This window comes from Eretmochelys imbricata, chromosome 1, assembly GCF_965152235.1.
Source record: "Eretmochelys imbricata isolate rEreImb1 chromosome 1, rEreImb1.hap1, whole genome shotgun sequence".
Lineage (NCBI taxonomy): Eukaryota > Metazoa > Chordata > Testudines > Cheloniidae > Eretmochelys > Eretmochelys imbricata.
The window spans coordinates 126,262,776-126,280,768 of NC_135572.1; the positions used below are offsets into that span (position 1 = coordinate 126,262,776).

The 17,993-nt window shown below is 46.9% G+C and overlaps 2 protein-coding genes across 2 annotated transcripts; one reads left to right on the forward strand and one right to left on the reverse strand.

The window, feature by feature from the left end:
* Window positions 1–1,668: 1,668 nt before the first annotated feature.
* Window positions 1,669–4,996, forward strand: LOC144258989 (uncharacterized). Its single transcript, XM_077807141.1, has 2 exons — window positions 1,669–3,900; window positions 4,537–4,996. The coding sequence occupies exons 1-2, from the start codon at window positions 3,324–3,326 to the stop codon at window positions 4,671–4,673; spliced, it is 714 nt and encodes a 237-aa protein (XP_077663267.1). The 5' UTR covers window positions 1,669–3,323; the 3' UTR covers window positions 4,674–4,996.
* A 6,641-nt stretch (window positions 4,997–11,637) lies between these two features.
* Window positions 11,638–16,960, reverse strand: LOC144264010 (ADP/ATP translocase 3). The gene is made up of 4 exons (XM_077815212.1): window positions 16,775–16,960; window positions 13,881–14,367; window positions 12,808–12,948; window positions 11,638–12,305 (listed from the first exon to the last, which is right to left on the reverse strand). Exons 1-4 carry the CDS (start codon window positions 16,883–16,885, stop codon window positions 12,148–12,150), a joined length of 897 nt encoding a protein of 298 aa, XP_077671338.1. The 5' UTR covers window positions 16,886–16,960; the 3' UTR covers window positions 11,638–12,147.
* Window positions 16,961–17,993: the final 1,033 nt, after the last annotated feature.

The following is a 17,993-nucleotide window of genomic DNA, read 5'->3' on the forward strand; positions in this document are numbered from 1 at the left end:
CGGGGCGCCTGAAAGGCAATACTTCCCCACTCGCAAGCATGGAGTCTGAGTATAGAAAAGAAACTTTTAATGAAAGGAGAGAAGTCACTCAACATTAATTAGGGAAAATGCCACAAGCAGGATTCATAAACCTAAATCTGTGAGCAGGACACCCACCCCAGAGTGGGAGGGGCAGTGCCTTCTGCCTCATGTTCTACAACAAAAAGTTCCTTTACTGTGCCCACCTCTGCTCCCTCACCATATCCCACTCACAGTAGTTGTCCTTGGTCAGTGAGGACCCAGGGTTCAGAAATATATTTGTGTGAGTCCACCTCCCACCCGGTGAAAAAGATACCTGGCTTGCTCCGCCATCTGAGCACTTGCTCTGGCTGGCCACCCTGCCAACTGCTGCTTCTCGTTGTCTGCAGCCGGCCAACTGCTCACCACTTTTTCCGGCTGACTGCTTGCCACTTTCACTGTCTGCTCCCACCGGCCACCCATCAGTCACCTTCCACTGCCACTTGTCTCTCAACTGTAACCTCTGTAGGTCAGTCTCTTAGTGATTTTTTTAAGCTCTCAGTAGGATGGGCAGAAACACTGCTCTACCACAAGTGATTTCAGCTGTCGTTGAGTACTTAACATAACAAAAGGCTCCTAATGATGCCTATTTAGCTTCATCTTTAAACACTGGGGAGGAACAGGGTAAACCAGACCAGGGACCTTTAAGAAAAGTCCACACTTACCATCTGGGATACCTATCCCCATGCCTCTTACTTTCACAAGGCTCTGGCAATCGAGCACCTGGCTTAACGAGGTCCTTTCAGCTGAGGGTGACCCCCTCATTTGGGACAGGTTAAGCACAGTTCTGCTCCCCTTTATTCATACAGCAAAGACAACAATATTGATAACATCATTTCATTCCCCTGCATTCAGTACTAAAGTGATTTGTAGCCCAACACCAGACAAAGTTGATCACTTTGAGCAACACCGCACTATCTGCTTGATATCTAAGCAGAGTAGGTGTGCTCATGCAAATACAATTTGCTCCTGAAGTCTCTCTCTCTCCCAGCTAGCTGTCAGGGGAGAGTTCATTCAGACCTTGCTTACATCAGATTCATCCTTTGTAATTAGACCTAGTTTCCACTCTTTGTATGACTCTTTTTCCAGTTTCAGGTCATTGAATCTCTCTTGATTAAGCCTAATAACTAGGCCAACATACAGTATTTATAAATTGTTAGAGTGGCTCTACTTCCATCAGCCTTTTCCTATAAGTTTCCTCCTGGCAGCCAGGAGACACTGTGGTGCCTGACACAGGAACTGAGAGCAGGGAGACTCTCCTGTGCTCTGTGACATCTAGGAGGAATCAGCCTGATTGGAATGCAGAGGGGACAGAGACAGGCTCCAGGAAGGCCTAGGCCAGGGCAGAGATAGCCTGTCCTGGAGCAGGTTTGAAATGGGGCAGGCTTTGGAGGGATGGGGATAAGGGCTGAGACCAGGACTGCATTCTAAAGGCAGGGGCAGATAGAGTGAAAAGGGAAAGTATCTGTAATCACTAAAGAACACCCCCCCCTCCTCCCCCCCTCCCCCCCGGCCTCCCTGAGCCTGGACTAGAATCAAGGATTTTTGAGTCTGATCATTCTTCTGCTGTCTAGCAAATATTTATGACACCCTCTGGCAAAGTGTCTTATCTCACTTTTGTGGCTGGTCCACATAGCAGTAGCTGGTGGTTATTTTCTATCAGTTACTCCATTGTATTTTAAGTGGTAGAAATCAGTGTTCTGGATCTAAAGGTTACAGTCTTTGCTGATAACCCATGTAAAGGGTCTATATGGTTCCACACAATTCAGTTTATTTTCAGTTTGTTTTTTTCTTTTTGTTTTTTGAAACCTAGGATATTCATACAAAACTGTTAAAATTAACATACATTACAAAGTGCACTCATACATAAGGAAATGCCTGAATAAAGGCTGCCTGTGAAACCTAAATTTGACCCCTTGTACATAAGTATTGTTATAGTCTTTAATGACATGATCATATTCTATTTTCTTCCCACAAGACCACAGCTTCATTTGGTGTATAAGACAGATATTGCTCACTGAGCTGATATGTATTCAACATTTTTTTTTAAACTCAGTACTAAACATATGCTTACATCTGTTTCACAAACATTAACAAATTTATCTTCACAACCTGCCAGTGAAGAAAGGAGGTATTATTCACCCCTTTACATAAGTGCAACTGAAGAGCAGAAAATAATAAGGCTAAAATGGTCACATGTACACTAATTTTGGATGCCCAACTTGAGATGTTTAGGGCCTGATTTTTCAGGGTACATGTCTTATTGCTATCAAACTGAGTTGGCATATACATAACCATTGTAAAAAAATGATTCATAATGTCCAGTGAAACACATCTGTGAAAATTAAGAGGGAGGAAAGTATTCAGTATGCAAATAGTTGATATATTTAAGGGCTAGCTTTGTGAAAACTGGCTAGTTTTTATACTTTTTGAAATTTTCCATTATTCAGCATGTACAGCTGGTACCTACTACTGCCATTAGTCAGTCTTTTGGGCGTTCCAATTAAAAACTCTTTTTGGGTGTAAATTTCTGAACATCTCAATGTTGCCTATTTTCCTAGGGCTTTTTTTAAAAAAAAAAAAAAAAGTTTAAACTGTGATTGGATATGTTTGAATAGAAATTGGTTGTTGCAATAATACAGAAAACAAAAATTGTTAGATGTCTCATTTATTGAGTTCTGTGTTCCCACACTGTATAATCACACAAAGCTGCTGTTGCTAAATATGATAAAGAACCATAGAAAGCATGAAAAGTGATACAAGCTGTAATTTACAGCAGAGATGAAGGGGATGCAAGTTCCATCAACACTTCCTTAAAAAAAATTGGGTCCCCTCGTCCAGTTTGTGTGTGTATATATAAACATTTCAATACCATACCAATCACAGTGGCTGCTCCAGTGCTAGCAGCAGATTTTGGTCTTTTCTTAGCCCTGCTCTACACTAGGATTTTAGGTCGAATTTAGCAGCGTTAAATCGATGTAAACCTGCACCGTCCACACGATGAAGCCCTTTATTTCGACTTAAAGGGCTCTTAAAATCGATTTCCTTACTCCACCCCGACAAGTGGATTAGCGCTTAAATCGGCCTTGCCAGGTCGAATTTGGGGTACTGTGGACACAATTCGACGGTATTGGCCTCCGGGAGCTATCCCAGAGTGCTCCATTGTGACCGCTCTGGACAGCACTCTCAACTCAGATGCACTGGCCAGGTAGACAGGAAAAGAACTGCGAACTTTTGAATCTCATTTCCTGTTTGGCCAGCGTGGCATGCTGCAGGTGACCATGCAGAGCTCATCAGCAGAGGTGACCATGATGGAGTCCCAGAATCGCAAAAGAGCTCCAGCATGGACTGAACGGGAGGTACGGGATCTGATCGCTGTATGGGGACAGGAACTCCGTTCCAGTTTTCGAAATGCCAAAACCTTTGTCAAAATCTCCCAGGGCATGAAGGACAGAGGCCATAACAGGGACCCGAAGCAGTGCTGCGTGAAACTGAAGGAGCTGAGGCAAGCCTACCAGAAAACCAGAGGGGCGAACGGCCGCTCCGGGTCAGAGCCCCAAACATGCTGCTTCTGTGATGAGCTGCATGCCATTTTAGGGGGTTCAGCCACCACTACCCCAGCCGTGTTGTTTGACTCCTTCAATGGAGATGGAGGCAACACGGAAGCAGGTTTTGGGGACGAAGAAGATGATGATGATGTTGTAGATAGCTTACAGCAAGCAAGCGGAGAAACCGGTTTTCCCGACAGCCAGGAACTGTTTCTCACCCTGGACCTGGAGCCAGTACCCCCCGAACCCACCCAAGGTTGCCTCCTTGACCCAGCAGGCGGAGAAGGGACCTCCGGTGAGTGTACCTTTTAAAATACTATACATGGTTTAAAAGCAAGCATGTGAAAGGATTACTTTGCCCTGGCATTCGCGGCTCTCCTGGATGTACTCCCAAAGCCTTTGCAAAAGGTTTCTGGGGAGGGCAGCCTTATTGCGTCCTTCATGGTAGGACACTTTACCACTCCAGGCCAGTAACACGTACTCGGGAATCATTGTACAACAAAGCATTGCAGTGTATGTTTGCTGGCGTTCAAACAACATCCGTTCTTTATCTCTCTGTGTTATCCTCAGGAGAGTGAGATATCATTCATGGTCACCTGGTTGAAATAGGGTGCTTTTCTTCAGGGAACACTCAGAGGAGCCCGTTCCTGCTGGGCTATTTGCCTGTGGCTGAACAGAAATGGGGAAGGTTGAGGGGGTAGCCACGCGGTAGGGGGAGGCAAAATGCGACCTTGTAACGAAAGCACATGTGCTATGTATGTAATGTTAACAGCAAGGTTTACCCTGAAAGAGTGTAGCTTTTCACCCCAGGTGGGTCTTGAAATCACAATGCCTAACTTAGGAGGCCAATGCCTTATCCATTAGGCCACTGCCACTGTTTTATAAAATGTGCCTTTTTAAATACCGCTGTCCCTTTTTTTTTCTCCACCAGCTGCATGTGTTTCAATGATCACAGGATCTTCTCCTTCCCAGAGGCTAGTGAAGATTAGAAAGAAAAAAAAAAACGCACTCGTGATTAAATGTTCTCTGAGCTCATGCTGTCCTCCCACACTGACAGAGGACAGATGAATGCGTGGAGGCAAATAATGTCAGAGTGCAGGAAAGCACAAAATGACCGGGAGGAGAGGTGGCGGGCTGAAGAGAGTAAGTGGCAGGCTGAAGAGAGGAAGTGGCGGGCTGAAGACAGGGCTGAAGCTCAAATGTGGCAGCAGCGTGATGAGAGGAGGCAGGATTCAATGCTGAGGCTGCTGAAGGACCAAACCAGTATGCTCCAGTGTATGGTTGAGCTGCAGCAAAGGCAGTTGGAGCACAGACTGCCACTACAGCCCCTGTGTAACCAACCGCCCTCCTCCCCAAGTTCCATAGCCTCCACACCCAGACGCCCAAGAACGCGGTGGGGGGGCCACCGGCCAACCAGCCACTCCGCCACAGAGGATTGCCCAAAAAAAAGAAGGCTGGCATTCAATAAATTTTAAAGTTGTAAACTTTTAAAGTGCTGTGTGGCATTTTCCTTCCCTCCTCCACCACCCCTCCTGAGCTACCTTGGTAGTCATCCCCCTATTTGTGTGATGAATGAATAAAGAATGCATGAATGTGAAGCAACAATGACTTTATTGCCTCTGCAAGCAACGATTAAAGGGAGGAGGGGAGGATGGATAGCTTGCAGGGAAGTAGAGTGAACCAAGGGGCGGGGGGTTTCATCAAGGAGAAACAAAGAGAACTTTCACACCCTAGCCTGGCCAGTCATGAAACTGGTTTTCAAAGCTTCTCTGATGCGTACCGCGCCCTCCTGTGCTCTTCTAACCGCCCTGGTGTCTGTGCACGTAACCAGCAGCCAGGCGATTTGCCTCAACCTCCCACCCTGCCATAAACGTCTCCCCCTTACTCTCACAGATATTGTGGAGCACACAGCAAGCAGTAATAACAGTGGGAACATTGGTTTCGCTGAGGTCTAAGCGAGTCAGTAAACTGCGCCAGCGCGCCTTTAAACGTCCAAATGCACATTCTACCACCATTCTGCACTTGTTCAGCCTGTAGTTGAACAGCTCCTGACTACTGTCCAGGCTGCCTGTGTACGGCTTCATGAGCCATGGCATTAAGGGGTAGACTGGGTCCCCAAGGATAACTATAGGCATTTCAACGTCCCCAACAGTTATTTTCTGGTCTGGGAATAAAGTCCCTTCCTGCAGCTTTTGAAACAGACCAGAGTTCCTGAAGATGCGAGCGTCATGTACCTTTCCCGGCCATCCCACGTTGATGTTGGTGAAACGTCCCTTGTTATCCACCAGAGCTTGCAGCACTATCGAAAAGTACCCCTTGCAGTTTATGTACTCGGCGGCTTGGTGCTCCGGTGCCAAGATAGGGATATGGGTTCCATCTATGGCCCCACCACAGTTAGGGAATCCCATTGCAGCAAAGCCATCCACTATGACCTGCACATTTCCCAGGGTCACTACCCTTGATATCAGCAGATCTTTGATTGCGTGGGCTACTTTGCATCACAGCAGCTCCAACAGTAGATTTGCCCACTCCAAATTGATTCCCAACTGACCGGTAGCTGTCTGGCATTGCAAACTTCCACAGGGCTATCGCCACTCGCTTCTCTACTGTGAGGGCTGCTCTCATCTTGGTATTCATGTGCTTCAGGGAAGGGGAAAGCAAGTCACAAAGTTCCATGAAAGTGCCCCTACGCATGCGAAAGTTTCGCAGCCACTGGGAATCGTCCCAGACCTGCAACACTATGCCGTCCCACCAGTCTGTGCTTGTTTCCCGAGCCCAGAATCGGCGTTCCACACATGAACCTGCCCCATTAGCACCATGATGCATGCATTGGCAGGGCCCATGCTTTCAGAGAAATCTGTGTCCATGTCCTGATCACTCACGTGACCGCGCTGACGTCGCCTCCTCGCCTGGTATCGCTTTGCCAGGTTCTGGTGCTGCATATACTGCTGGATAATGCATGTGGTGTTTAATGTGCTCCTAATTGCCAAAGTGAGCTGAGTGGCCTCCATGCTTGCCTTGGTATGGCGTCCGCACAGAGAAAAGGCACGGAACGATTGTCTGCCGTTGCTCTGACGGAGGGAGGGGCGACTGACGACATGGCTTACAGGGTTGGCTTCAGGGAGCTAAAATCAACAAAGGGGGTGGCTTTACATCAAGGACTATTTCAGGCAGGACTTCATGGAGGGTTCCAATAAGAAATGGTGCACCTAAGTTATTGTTCTTATTGGAACAAGGAGGTTAGCTTGGCCTCTGATTGATACATGGCTAGATTTACCTCGCTGCACCTTCTCTGTGAGTGACTGCAGTGTGACCTAGAGGAATGAGTCCCCTAGATGGGGGAGGGGGGGGAAGCAAATGAGTACAAAACAAATCTGGTCTATTTCTTGTTTTGATCCACTCCATCTATCTTTTACATCTTTGGCTGGCAGCGGACGGTGCAGAAGGACTGCATGCCATCCACATCTCATGGCTGCCCGGCAGAAGATGATGCAATAGGACTGCTAGCAATCCGTATCGCCTGCCTGCTCACCATAAGATGGTTCAATAGGACTCACTGCAGGACTAAAGAGAATGACCTCGTCGAGTCACTCCAAATTTAGTCCCTGCACCCATGTCTGCCCAGGCGCTCCTGGCCAACATGGCCAGGAGCACCTCGGACATGACGATGACGGCTACCAGTCCTAGTGTATCATCTGCTGCCACAAGGCAATGGGTTGCTGCTACTGTGTAGCAATGCAGTACCACGTCTGCCAGCACCCAGGAGACATAGGGTGATGGTTACCTGAGCGGGCTCCATGCTTGCCATGGTATGGCGTCTGCACAGGTAACTCAGGAAAAAAGGCACGAAACGATTGTCTGCCCTTGCTTTCACGGAGGGAGGGAGGGAACGGGGGCCTGGCGATATGTACCCAGAACCACCCGCGACAATGTTTTAGGCCCATCAGGCATTGGGATCTGAACCCAGAATTCCAATGGGCAGCGGAGACTGCGGGAACTGTGGGATAGCTACCCACAGTGCAACACTCCGGAAGTCGACTCTAGCCTCGGTACTGTGGAAGCACTCCGCCGAGTCAATGCACTTAATGCACTTAGAGCATTTTGTGTGGGGACACACACACTCGAATATATAAAACCGATTTCTAAAAAACCGACTTCTATAAATTCGACCTAATTTCGTAGTGTAGACATACCCTTACTGTGGAGTGCTGACAATTACTTAAGTGTACCTATTGTATTCTCTCCACCTTCATGTACCAATGGCTCCTAAAGGAGGAAACTAGGATGGATCCTGTTTATTTTTAACTGCTTTAATAAGTAGTCTTGACATCTGAAACAGCAGCTTGAGCTGAAAAACAAACACCACAGGAGCTGCCAGCTCTGCACAAACTACGTAGTATGAGAAATAACACCATTGAGTATGTTGAAGATAAGAACCAACATACCTGCTAGCAGTAATACCTACAAGAGTTAACCATGTATGTTATTGGAAGATGCACCATGTATCTAAGGAATGTGATTACATTACATAAAAACCTTAAAATCAATGGCTAACTGCTACTGGAAGAAATCCAGCTTCAACTCTGACAAATGTCTGTGAACCTCAAGCCTCCAGAGGAAATATTAGCCAAATCATAGACCAAGTGGCCTGAGCACCTAGTGCCTAGGGTTATACTAAAGGTTATATCAGAGGTGGTCAAAATATAGCCCACGGGACAAATCTGGCCCATCTAATATTTCTGTCCGGCCCACCAGGCCCTTTGGCTGTCCCCTCACGATCTCCAGGCCGCTAAAAGTCCCGTGGTACAGCAGTGTGCTCAGGCAGGCTGCCTGACTGCTGTGGCCCCACGCGGCTCCTGGAAGTGGCCGGCTGCTGCTGGCATATCTCTGCATGCCTCTGTGTACTACCCCCACCCCCATCCTCACAGCTCCCATTGGCTGAAACTGGCCAATGGGAGCTGTGGGGGCACTGCTTGCAGCCACCAGCAATGCACAGAGACCCTCTCTTCCCCCCCCCCACGGGGACGCGCAGAGTCGTGCCACAGTGCCAGCAGCCACGTGGGGCCATGGCTTGCAGGCCTGAGCCGCCAGTATAAGCGCCTCCCAGCCAGAGCCTTCACCTCACACCCCCTCCCAAACCCCAACCCCAGGTCAGAACCCCCTCCTGCACCCAAACTCCCTCCCAGATCCTGCACCCGCACCTACAACCCAATCTCCTGCCCAGAGCCCCCTCCTGCACCAAACTCCCTCCGAGAGCCCACACCCCAACACTGCACAAGCCCAGAGCTCCCCCCTGCACCCAAACTCCCTCCTAGACTCCGAACCCCCTCCATTAACATAACAGAAATGTGCAGCCCATGATGACATATCAAAATTCACGGACTGGCCTCCCTGCAAAAATTATTGCCCAACCCTGGGTTACACTAATGGTTCCCAACCTTTTCCCATTGGAGGAGTGCTCCTGTGTCCTAAAAGACCTCACACCATGCCCCAACATAGTTTTCCATTTGTGAAAGGGGGAGCTGGTTGAGGCTTTTGGAGGTGGGGGATGTTATTTTCTTTTTCCTGTTTCCCTCCTATGTTCTCTACTTCACAAAGCAGTTTTGGGGAAAAAACACATCAGGCCTCTGTACATTATAAAAATGTAAAAGGTCAACCCATTTTAGAGCTGATCGCAAAAAAAAAAAAAAAAGTATTTCTCAGTAAGAGGAACAAAAAGAGGTTTCCACGTTTATCCTTATTATATCAATGCTGCCAGTTTTGAAAAGGAATATTTGCCTTCCACAACTGCCAACATGGGATTGACAGCCCTGTAGGTTCTTTATTATTGGGGACAATAGTGTGTAAGGAGTAAAGACCACGCGGGCTCTATTTTGTTGGATCATATTAAAGAAGTTCTGTATTAAAATCACAAATGAGTTTGATTCCCCATAGTTTAAATTCCAGGATATTACTAATTAAGGGGTCTCTTGGTTTTACTGTTTCTCTCCCTCTCTGTGTGAAACTTGCAAGCTGCTAATTGTGTTAGTACATCCTAAGACAGAGTCTGGTCTCAAAGCAATACCTTGTAACAACTACTCTCACAGAGACTCCCCGCCCTTTTGTTGTATTTATCTTGCTTTGTTAACAATTGTGATTAAAATAGAGATAGAGGATGTATGTGGATGGACGCTTGGCATGGATAATAAATGAATGATCAGGGAGGTGCCAGCCTAAGAATCCAGTGTCCATGGGCCAAAGAAGGCATCACGTGGAAATAACCAGAGGACCCCCAGAGGGCAGACTGGAATCCACCCAACAGCCTCAAGAATGGGAGAACCAAAGAACAACATGGAGCCGTCAGGAATGTGCTATCTGCTGATAGATTCAGCAACAGCATGATGAAGCAATTCTCGTAGACTGGCATAGGAAGAAATTCCTATAAAAAATGGACTCTAGCAAGTGAGAACTTTGGGGTCTGATTCTGCAAACCAACTTCCAGGAGCATCAGATGAGCATCTGACAAGGCCCTGCTCACTCCTCATGTCCAGGCCACCTGGCCAGTGGCTTGGCATGAGCAACTCTAAGGCTGGTAACTATGATAACAACCTTGCAGAACCTCTGTGTGTGTGTATGAATGAATGTGTGAATACATATAAAATTGAATGGAATGTTATAGCTATAACTGCTTACTATGATTCTTTCTGTATTCACAATAAATGTGGCATTTTGCCTTTTCCCCTAATAAGATCCTGCTGGTTTTTATTTTATTGGTATAACAATTTTGCTTGTCACACATGTAAGTTACGTCATCAATAATAATGCACAACACAAATTGCCTTTGGTATATTTGGACAAGTATAATTGACTACTAAAAAGTATAATTGACCACCCAAAAAAAAAAACTATTTATACTGTACTAAGAAAAACAAAAACTTGTGGTGTGAATGACAAGACTACAGAGATCTGTGGGCAGATTCTTTGCTGCACCTAGCCCAGGGCTCAGCAGAGAAGCACAGCCTGGATGGCAAGGGGAACGAAGGATCTAAATTACTTCTGTGCTGTAGAGTGTTTTACAGGGGCTGAACCATTACAGCAATAGAGGGCAATTAAAGTACAGATGGCTTATGCTGGCCATACACAGCTTGTCCACCAAGGAAATTAAGTCTGTCTGTTACAGCTCCTTTATAGCCTCTCCACTTCAAGTATTCTAAACTACATAGCCCTTTAGATTACTACAGAAATCAAGCCTCTCTCTCCCCTAAAATTTGTTATCCCAAAACAAAATTTAAGCTCAATTTAAGTTTCACCTTCCTCTGAAGCATTCATTGACCAAAACTAATCCAAGAGCAATACTAGATACTATGAACATACATAAGTATTTTCAAGCAGTCATTGCTTACAGGGAGCAGTAATGCCTTTTCAGTGAAATGTGGACAGGTCACCCAGCTTAAAACATGTTTAGGTCTTGGTGAAAAGCTTGGTTATTTAAAAAACAAACACACACAAAAAACTAATACTCCCTTGCCTTTTATTTTTTAGGCCTTGGTTCTTAGCTGCCTTGCACTTTTTGCCATCATTTACAACATGCAAAGTATATGTGAAAGAGTTAGAATTATAGCATAGTTTGAGATCACTGTGGATCAGCGATTTACAAGTAGAATGGAATTTAAATCCCTGTTTGGAACCTTTAAGCTGCTACCACAGAAATGACTTTACACTAGGGACCAGGTAGCTGAGAACCAAGCAAAGACAAACCCATCCAAAAAAACTCCTCCCGTAGCACAGTATACTCTTTATATCAAGCACGGAGAATTGAATGAGTGATGGACGTTTGCCAGCTCATGACACCATTGTGTACAGCACCTTTACATCTTCCATGGAAATGTTCCATCCAAGCATTTACCAGACCTAAATCTGTTTATAGCGATAATATGAATGCACCATGTTGTAATGTGGTGGTTCAAGCAGTGAAGGTATAAGGTGAAACTGGAATGTTCTTATGAAAAGATGGTTGCAAAAGTTCCCCAGGAGAGCCAACACTTCGATATAATTAGTTTCAACAGAGTAAATATGTTTATTGTTTTACAGCAGAATGCCCCAATTTAAAAGAACATACTTGCTAAAGGGTCAGCTGTGCAAAATGGTACAGAGTGCTTAAGTACAAGTGGAATAGACATGATTTGTTAAACAAATATGCAAACAATTTTATGGTCCTATAAGACAGGAAACTAGAGAATGATCAGAGGGCAAATATAGAAAAAAAAAACAAAACAACTTTCTTTGCCCAAACTGCTTCTGTGGGCCCAGAACTACTGCCACTGATATCCAAACACTGATACAGAAAATTCAGTATGCTGAACTGTCAGTTTCAGTGTCTGCGAAAAAAGGCAATCTTGAAATGGATCAGTTCCCTTGATAAGTTTCTAGCCCCATCTACCAACGTAATCTGGCCCCGATAAATAAGACAACACAGGAATTTCTTGAAGGTCAATGGTCCATAATGGTAAAGTTATTCTACATGATCTGCTCAACTTGGTTTCCAATTCTAGTTAGGCTGTTTTTAAATTACTTTCTTTAATTCATCATACAGCACAAGCACAAAAGCACCACCCATGCCTCGGAGAACGTTGGACCATGCACCCTTGAAAAAAGCTTTTCCTCCTTCATCCCTTGCAATCTTCTTCCAACAGTCAACTGTTCCGGAGTACATGATGTCCGCTGTGGAGAAATGAAAATTTCCCCCCCAATTTAGATAATTTGCTTCAGTATTTTCCTAATTGCAACTTAATGTTATAATGGAAAAACTTCAATTTTATTAAAACCTAATTGAGACAGTAAATGATCATGAAGCTGTAACTGTCCATGTGGCGTTACCTATTTGCCAATTACCCATGCCACATAAAGATCAAGCACTACCCTACATAAAAACAGCACCCTCAATACAAGTACCAAACTCATTTGTAAATATTACAAAATACTAGTTGCCTAAAAGCTAGTCTCGTGATTTGAAATGCTTATGGCAATCATTGCTTAAGACAATTGGTTTCACACTATATAAAATGTGTTGATGGATTTGTTCTAAGAAAATTAAAAGCTGCTCAAAAAATAAACTGAACTGGAGTTACCAGCTTTTGCACCAAGTCAAAAGCACTGACAAGTATCGGCACCACCGCTAAAGTGCGGAACAAAAGTTTTAGACTAATAAATATCAAGACTGTACCTCCTTTACGTCCTGACTGCATCATCATTCGACGCCGCACTGTATCAAAAGGATAGGAGACAACACCAGCCACAGAAGTCACTGTTTGTGCAATCATCCAGCTTATCACAATGTGAGTGTTTCTGGGATCTGGGAGCATGCCTGCAATAAAGACACCATAACATAACTTTTAGTTTTATACCCAATCGCTCCTCAGACTCACACATTTTAGAAAAGCAGCCGTCATTCAAAGTTTTACAAAAGAAAGCAACTCAGTCTCCTGCAAGGATGGTAATGCATGAAATGTTACACCATGACCACACTTACACCTCTCTTCCAAAGATAATTAATATACTGTTTCAGAAATTTAGATTAACGATAAAGTGCTTTTGTTTTTATAACTTTGATTACAAAAAGTATTTTTAACAATGAATCGCCCAAGGATTTGAAATGTGTCGTTTTTAGAGTATCTTGGAAACTTTTGCAGACTGAGAAATAGAATGGGGAAGGAGGGGCAGTCAAATACACATAGCCTTTACAGTAAAATTTGCTGAAATAGCCCATAAAAACACTAACTTGTTTAAGTGAAATTATAACCTGTATTACTGTGATATGCCTCAGTAATCCATCAAATCAAAAACATTGAAGCTACTCTATCTCATTATTAGAACTTGTTTCTGCTAGAAGTGTGGTAAGCTGCTCTATCACCATATGTAGTCCACAAATACTTTGTCAATCCACAAACAGCATTCTACATTTTTAAAAGATGTAAATAGTATTTTCTCCAGCATTGCAATAAACACTGATAGGATAGCAAGATTCTACACTTAGCTTTTTAATGCTGGAAAGTAGTTTGACTAACAATACAACAAGTAGTGGCGTCAGTAACTAGAAGAAGGGTGATAGTAATGGCTCCAATTAAAAAAAAACAAATGATCACAGTCTTATATTCATCGCCAAAGCAATAGCATTAAATGAAATGAAATACAAAAAGCTACATTAAAGCTTTCATGTTGCAGTCAAGCACCCCAAAGTTATGAAATGCCAAAATTAAGGTTGCCTGTGCAACTTTCCAGATTCCCCCTATAAGTTACCTTTTGCTGTATCATAGATTCCAAAGTAGGCAGCTCTATAGATGATGATACCCTGCACAGACACATTGAACCCTTGATATAAGCCACGCAGACCATCAGACTTGGTAATTTTGACTAGACAGTCCCCCAGACCTCTGAATTCTCTGTCAGCACCAGCTTTTCCGACGTCAGCAGCCAAACGGGTTCTTGCAAAATCCAAGGGATAGACGAAGCAGAGAGAAGTGGCACCAGCTGCACCACCAGAGGCCAGATTACCAGCAAAATATCTCCAAAATTGAGTGTGCTTGTCCACTCCTCCTAAGAACACCTGCTTATACTTATCCTTGAAAGCAAAATTGAGAGCCTGAGTGGGGAAGTATCTGATGACATTTGCCAAATTTCCACGCCAAAAGGACAGCACTCCTTGCTCCTTTGGGATACGCACCACGCAATCAATGATTCCCTTGTACTGTTTGTCAGCAGCAATTTGTTTACTTGCATGTTGTACCTATAAAAAATGTATTTAATACATTTATTATTTTGATCACATATCCAATAAACACTACAGGTGGAAATCAATATTAGTAGTTCAGACTGTTTATCTATACTCATCCTAGAACAGAAGTAAGGGACATCACTAAGTCTGAATGACTGGTCCAAATGATCATTTATCAAAATGTATACAACCCTTCACCCATCACTTTACTGTACATTTTCAAAAGTGGTTGTAAATATCTATAAATCAGAAATTACTTCATAACTGGAGACTATGGCTAGAGTTTTCTATTCATTAGTACAATTTAATAGAAACTTTCTGCTTGTACATAATACTGGAAGTTCCTCCCCATCAAAACAACTCAGTAATTCAAGAGGATGGGACATTTACATTCATAAAGAAAATTTAAAAGGTGAACGCCATAAGAAAAATAAAAAAGGAGTACTTGTGGCACCTTACAGACTAACCAATTTATTTGAGCATAAGCTTTCGTGAGCGACAGCTCACTTCATCGATGCATACTGTGGAAAGTTTTCAGAGTAACAGCCATGTTAGTCTGTCTTTGCAAAAAGAAAAGGAGTACTTGTGGCACCTTAGAGACTAACCAATTTATTTGAGCATGAGCTTTCGTGAGCTACAGCTCACTTCATCGGAAAGTGTAGAAGATCTTTTTATATACACACAAAGCATGAAAAAATACCTCCTGACACTCCACTCTCCTGCTGCTAATAGCTTATCTAAAGTGATCACCGCCCTTACAATGTGTATGATAATCAAGGTGGGCCATTTCCATCACAAATCCAGGGTTTAATAAGAACGTGGGGGGGGGGGGGAAGGGGAGAGGGAGGATAAGAAAAAACAAGGGGAAATAGGTTACCTTGCATAATGACTTAGCCACTCCCAGTCTCTATTCAAGCCTAAGTTAATTGTATCCAATTTGCAAATGAATTCCAATTCAACAGTTTCTCCCTGGAGTCTGGATTTGAAGTTTTTTTGTTGTAATATAGCAACTTTCATGTCTGTAAACGCGTGACCAGAGAGGCTGAAGCGTTCTCCGACTGGTTTATGAATGTTATAATTCTTGACATCTGATTTGTGTCCATTTATTCTTTTACGTAGAGATTGTCCAGTTTGACCAATGTACATGGCAGAGGGGCATTGCTGGCACATGATGGCATATCACATTGGTGGATGTGCAGGTGAACGAGCCTCTGATAGTGTGGCTGATGTTGTTAGGCCCTGTGATGGTGTCCCCTGAATAGATATGTGGGCACAGTTGGCGAGGGGCTTTGTTGCAAAGATAGGTTCCTGGGTTAGTGCTTCTGTTGTGTGGTATGTGGTTGCTGGTGAGTATTTGCTTCAGGTTGGGGGGCTGTCTGTAGGCAAGGACTGGCCAGGACTGGGATTTTTAGTTTTTTTTAAAGTTACAACATTTAATGTAAGTGACTGACTCCAAATAAGGGGAGCCCCCCTCCTCCATTAGTCAGTCTCCCTGGTAGCTCTACGGCCCCATAGCTAATTTCCCGCTGCCTCAGGCCAACGTTGTTGACCCGTCCTACAGATGAGGTCGGAGGAACCAGGGCGAAGCGATCGGCCCTAGGCTGGGGCGCTGGATCCCAACGAAGCCAGACCGGTTCCTCCCGACACCGAGAGGCCGCTCCCCGGCAAACGCCGCGAGCATCGGTCTGCCGGCAGGGGCGCGCCAAGGTCACCGGTCCCCCACGCGGCCACTGGGCTCGCTCCCCCCAGGCAGCGCGGGGGGATGGGGGGGGGTCATGGGGCTACGGGCGCGCGCCCACAGCGGCCCTGGGGAGGGGTGTCCCTGGCAATAACGTGACCCCTGCGGGCGCGGGGCCGGGGCGCGGCCAGGCCACGCGCCGCCAGGGCTCCGGCGATAGCCGGGGCAGGGGAGGAATCCGCCGCCGCGGAGAAGAAGAGGCGTCCGCCGAGGACCGCGGCCCGCGCCACCCGCCGTCACGTGACGGTCGCGCTACAACAGGAGTGGCCGCCGCCCCAGCGGGCGGGCGGGCGCCGGCGGCGAGGGGGAGGAGGGCACAGCGAGCCGCCTCCCCACGTGACACGCGCGCCAGGCCCCGCCCCCTCTCGCGTCGCACAGCGGAAGACCTGGGCTGCCGCTCCTCCGCGCGCCCTCCCTCCACGTGACCGCCCCCCTCCTCCCCGCTCTCGTAACCGGCTCCTAGCACTGTACTGGCCGGGGCGAACGCGCTCCAAGCCCGCTGTTGCTGCTACCGCGGCAACGGCGCGAGGCGGGCGCGCTTGGGTCGACGGCGGGCCCAGAGCCTTGCGCCCCTTCGGGCACGCGCGCTGTGGGGAAGCGAGGCCACGCGCCGCCACCCCGCTCTCTCCCGCCTCGGCCCCGGCCAGACCCCCTCCCCTCCGGCTCCCGCGCGCTGCTGACCTGGAGCAACAGCTTGACCCGCTCGATGGGCGCCACCGCGGTTTTGCTGATGGCGGCAGCCACGCCGCCCGCCAGGAAGTCCTTGGCGAAGGAGAGGGCTTGGTCCGCCATGTTCGTGCTGAGCCGGGAGCCGCTGGGGGGAAAAAACGCCGCAGTGCCCACGCACCGACAGAAAAAAAAAGGGCAGGATGGTCTCCGCGCATGAGCTAAACGCCCGGGCCGGCCGGGCCCGCCCCCGCCGCGCCATTGGCCGCCCGGCCGCAGAGAGGCGGGGCCGCCCGGGAGTTCTGCCCCGGCCCCCCGCTTCCGGGCGCGTCGCGCGCTCGTCCTGACGTGCTAGTTCTAACCTGCCGGCGCGAGCCCTGTGCCCCCGAGCGCGCGCGCTCCCCGGCCTGGGGCTGGCGCTGGCGCTGGGGACCGGCAGGTCTAGGCAGACGCCGGCCCCGCTCGCTCCCCCCGTCCTAAGGCAGCACCGCCCCGGCGCCTGGAGCCCGGCTTTCCGGCCTGGCCCCCGCGCCCTGCCCGCTCGGCAGTCGCCTCCGCGCCTGCGGCTCCTCCTCGTTCGGTGCCGGTACCGGCGCCGCATTTCACAAGCCGCTGGGCGCCCACTGCCCTAGTGTGACACACGGGGAAGGCGACTTCCCCCGTCCGCCAGATGCGCAGTTTCCTCATCTCTCCGTGTGAAACGCTGCGGCCTCAACAGAAAGAAAAGGAGGACTTGTGGCACCTGAGAGACTAACCAGTTTATTTGAGCATGAGCTTTCGTGAGCTGCAGCTCACTTCATCGGTTGCATACTGTGGAAAGCATAGAAGATCTTTTTATATACACACAAAGCAAGAAAAATACCTCCTCCCACCCCACTCTACTGCTGGCAATAGCTTATCTAAAGTGATCACTCCTTACAATGTGTGTGATAATCAAGTTGGGCCGTTTCCAGCAAAAATCCAGGTTTTCTCACTCCCCCCACACACACACACAAAGGTATTTTTTCATGCTTTGTGTGTATATAAAATGATCTTCTGTACTTTTCACAGTATGCATCCGATGAAGTGAGCTGTAGCTCACGAAAGCTTATGCTCAAATAAATTGGTTAGTCTCTAAGGTGCCACAAGTACTCCTTTTCTTTTTGCTAATACAGACTGACACGGCTGTTACTCTGAAACCGGTCTCAACAGAGTGACTGCGGAGCTAGCAAAGCGCGACAACGTGCTGGCCACT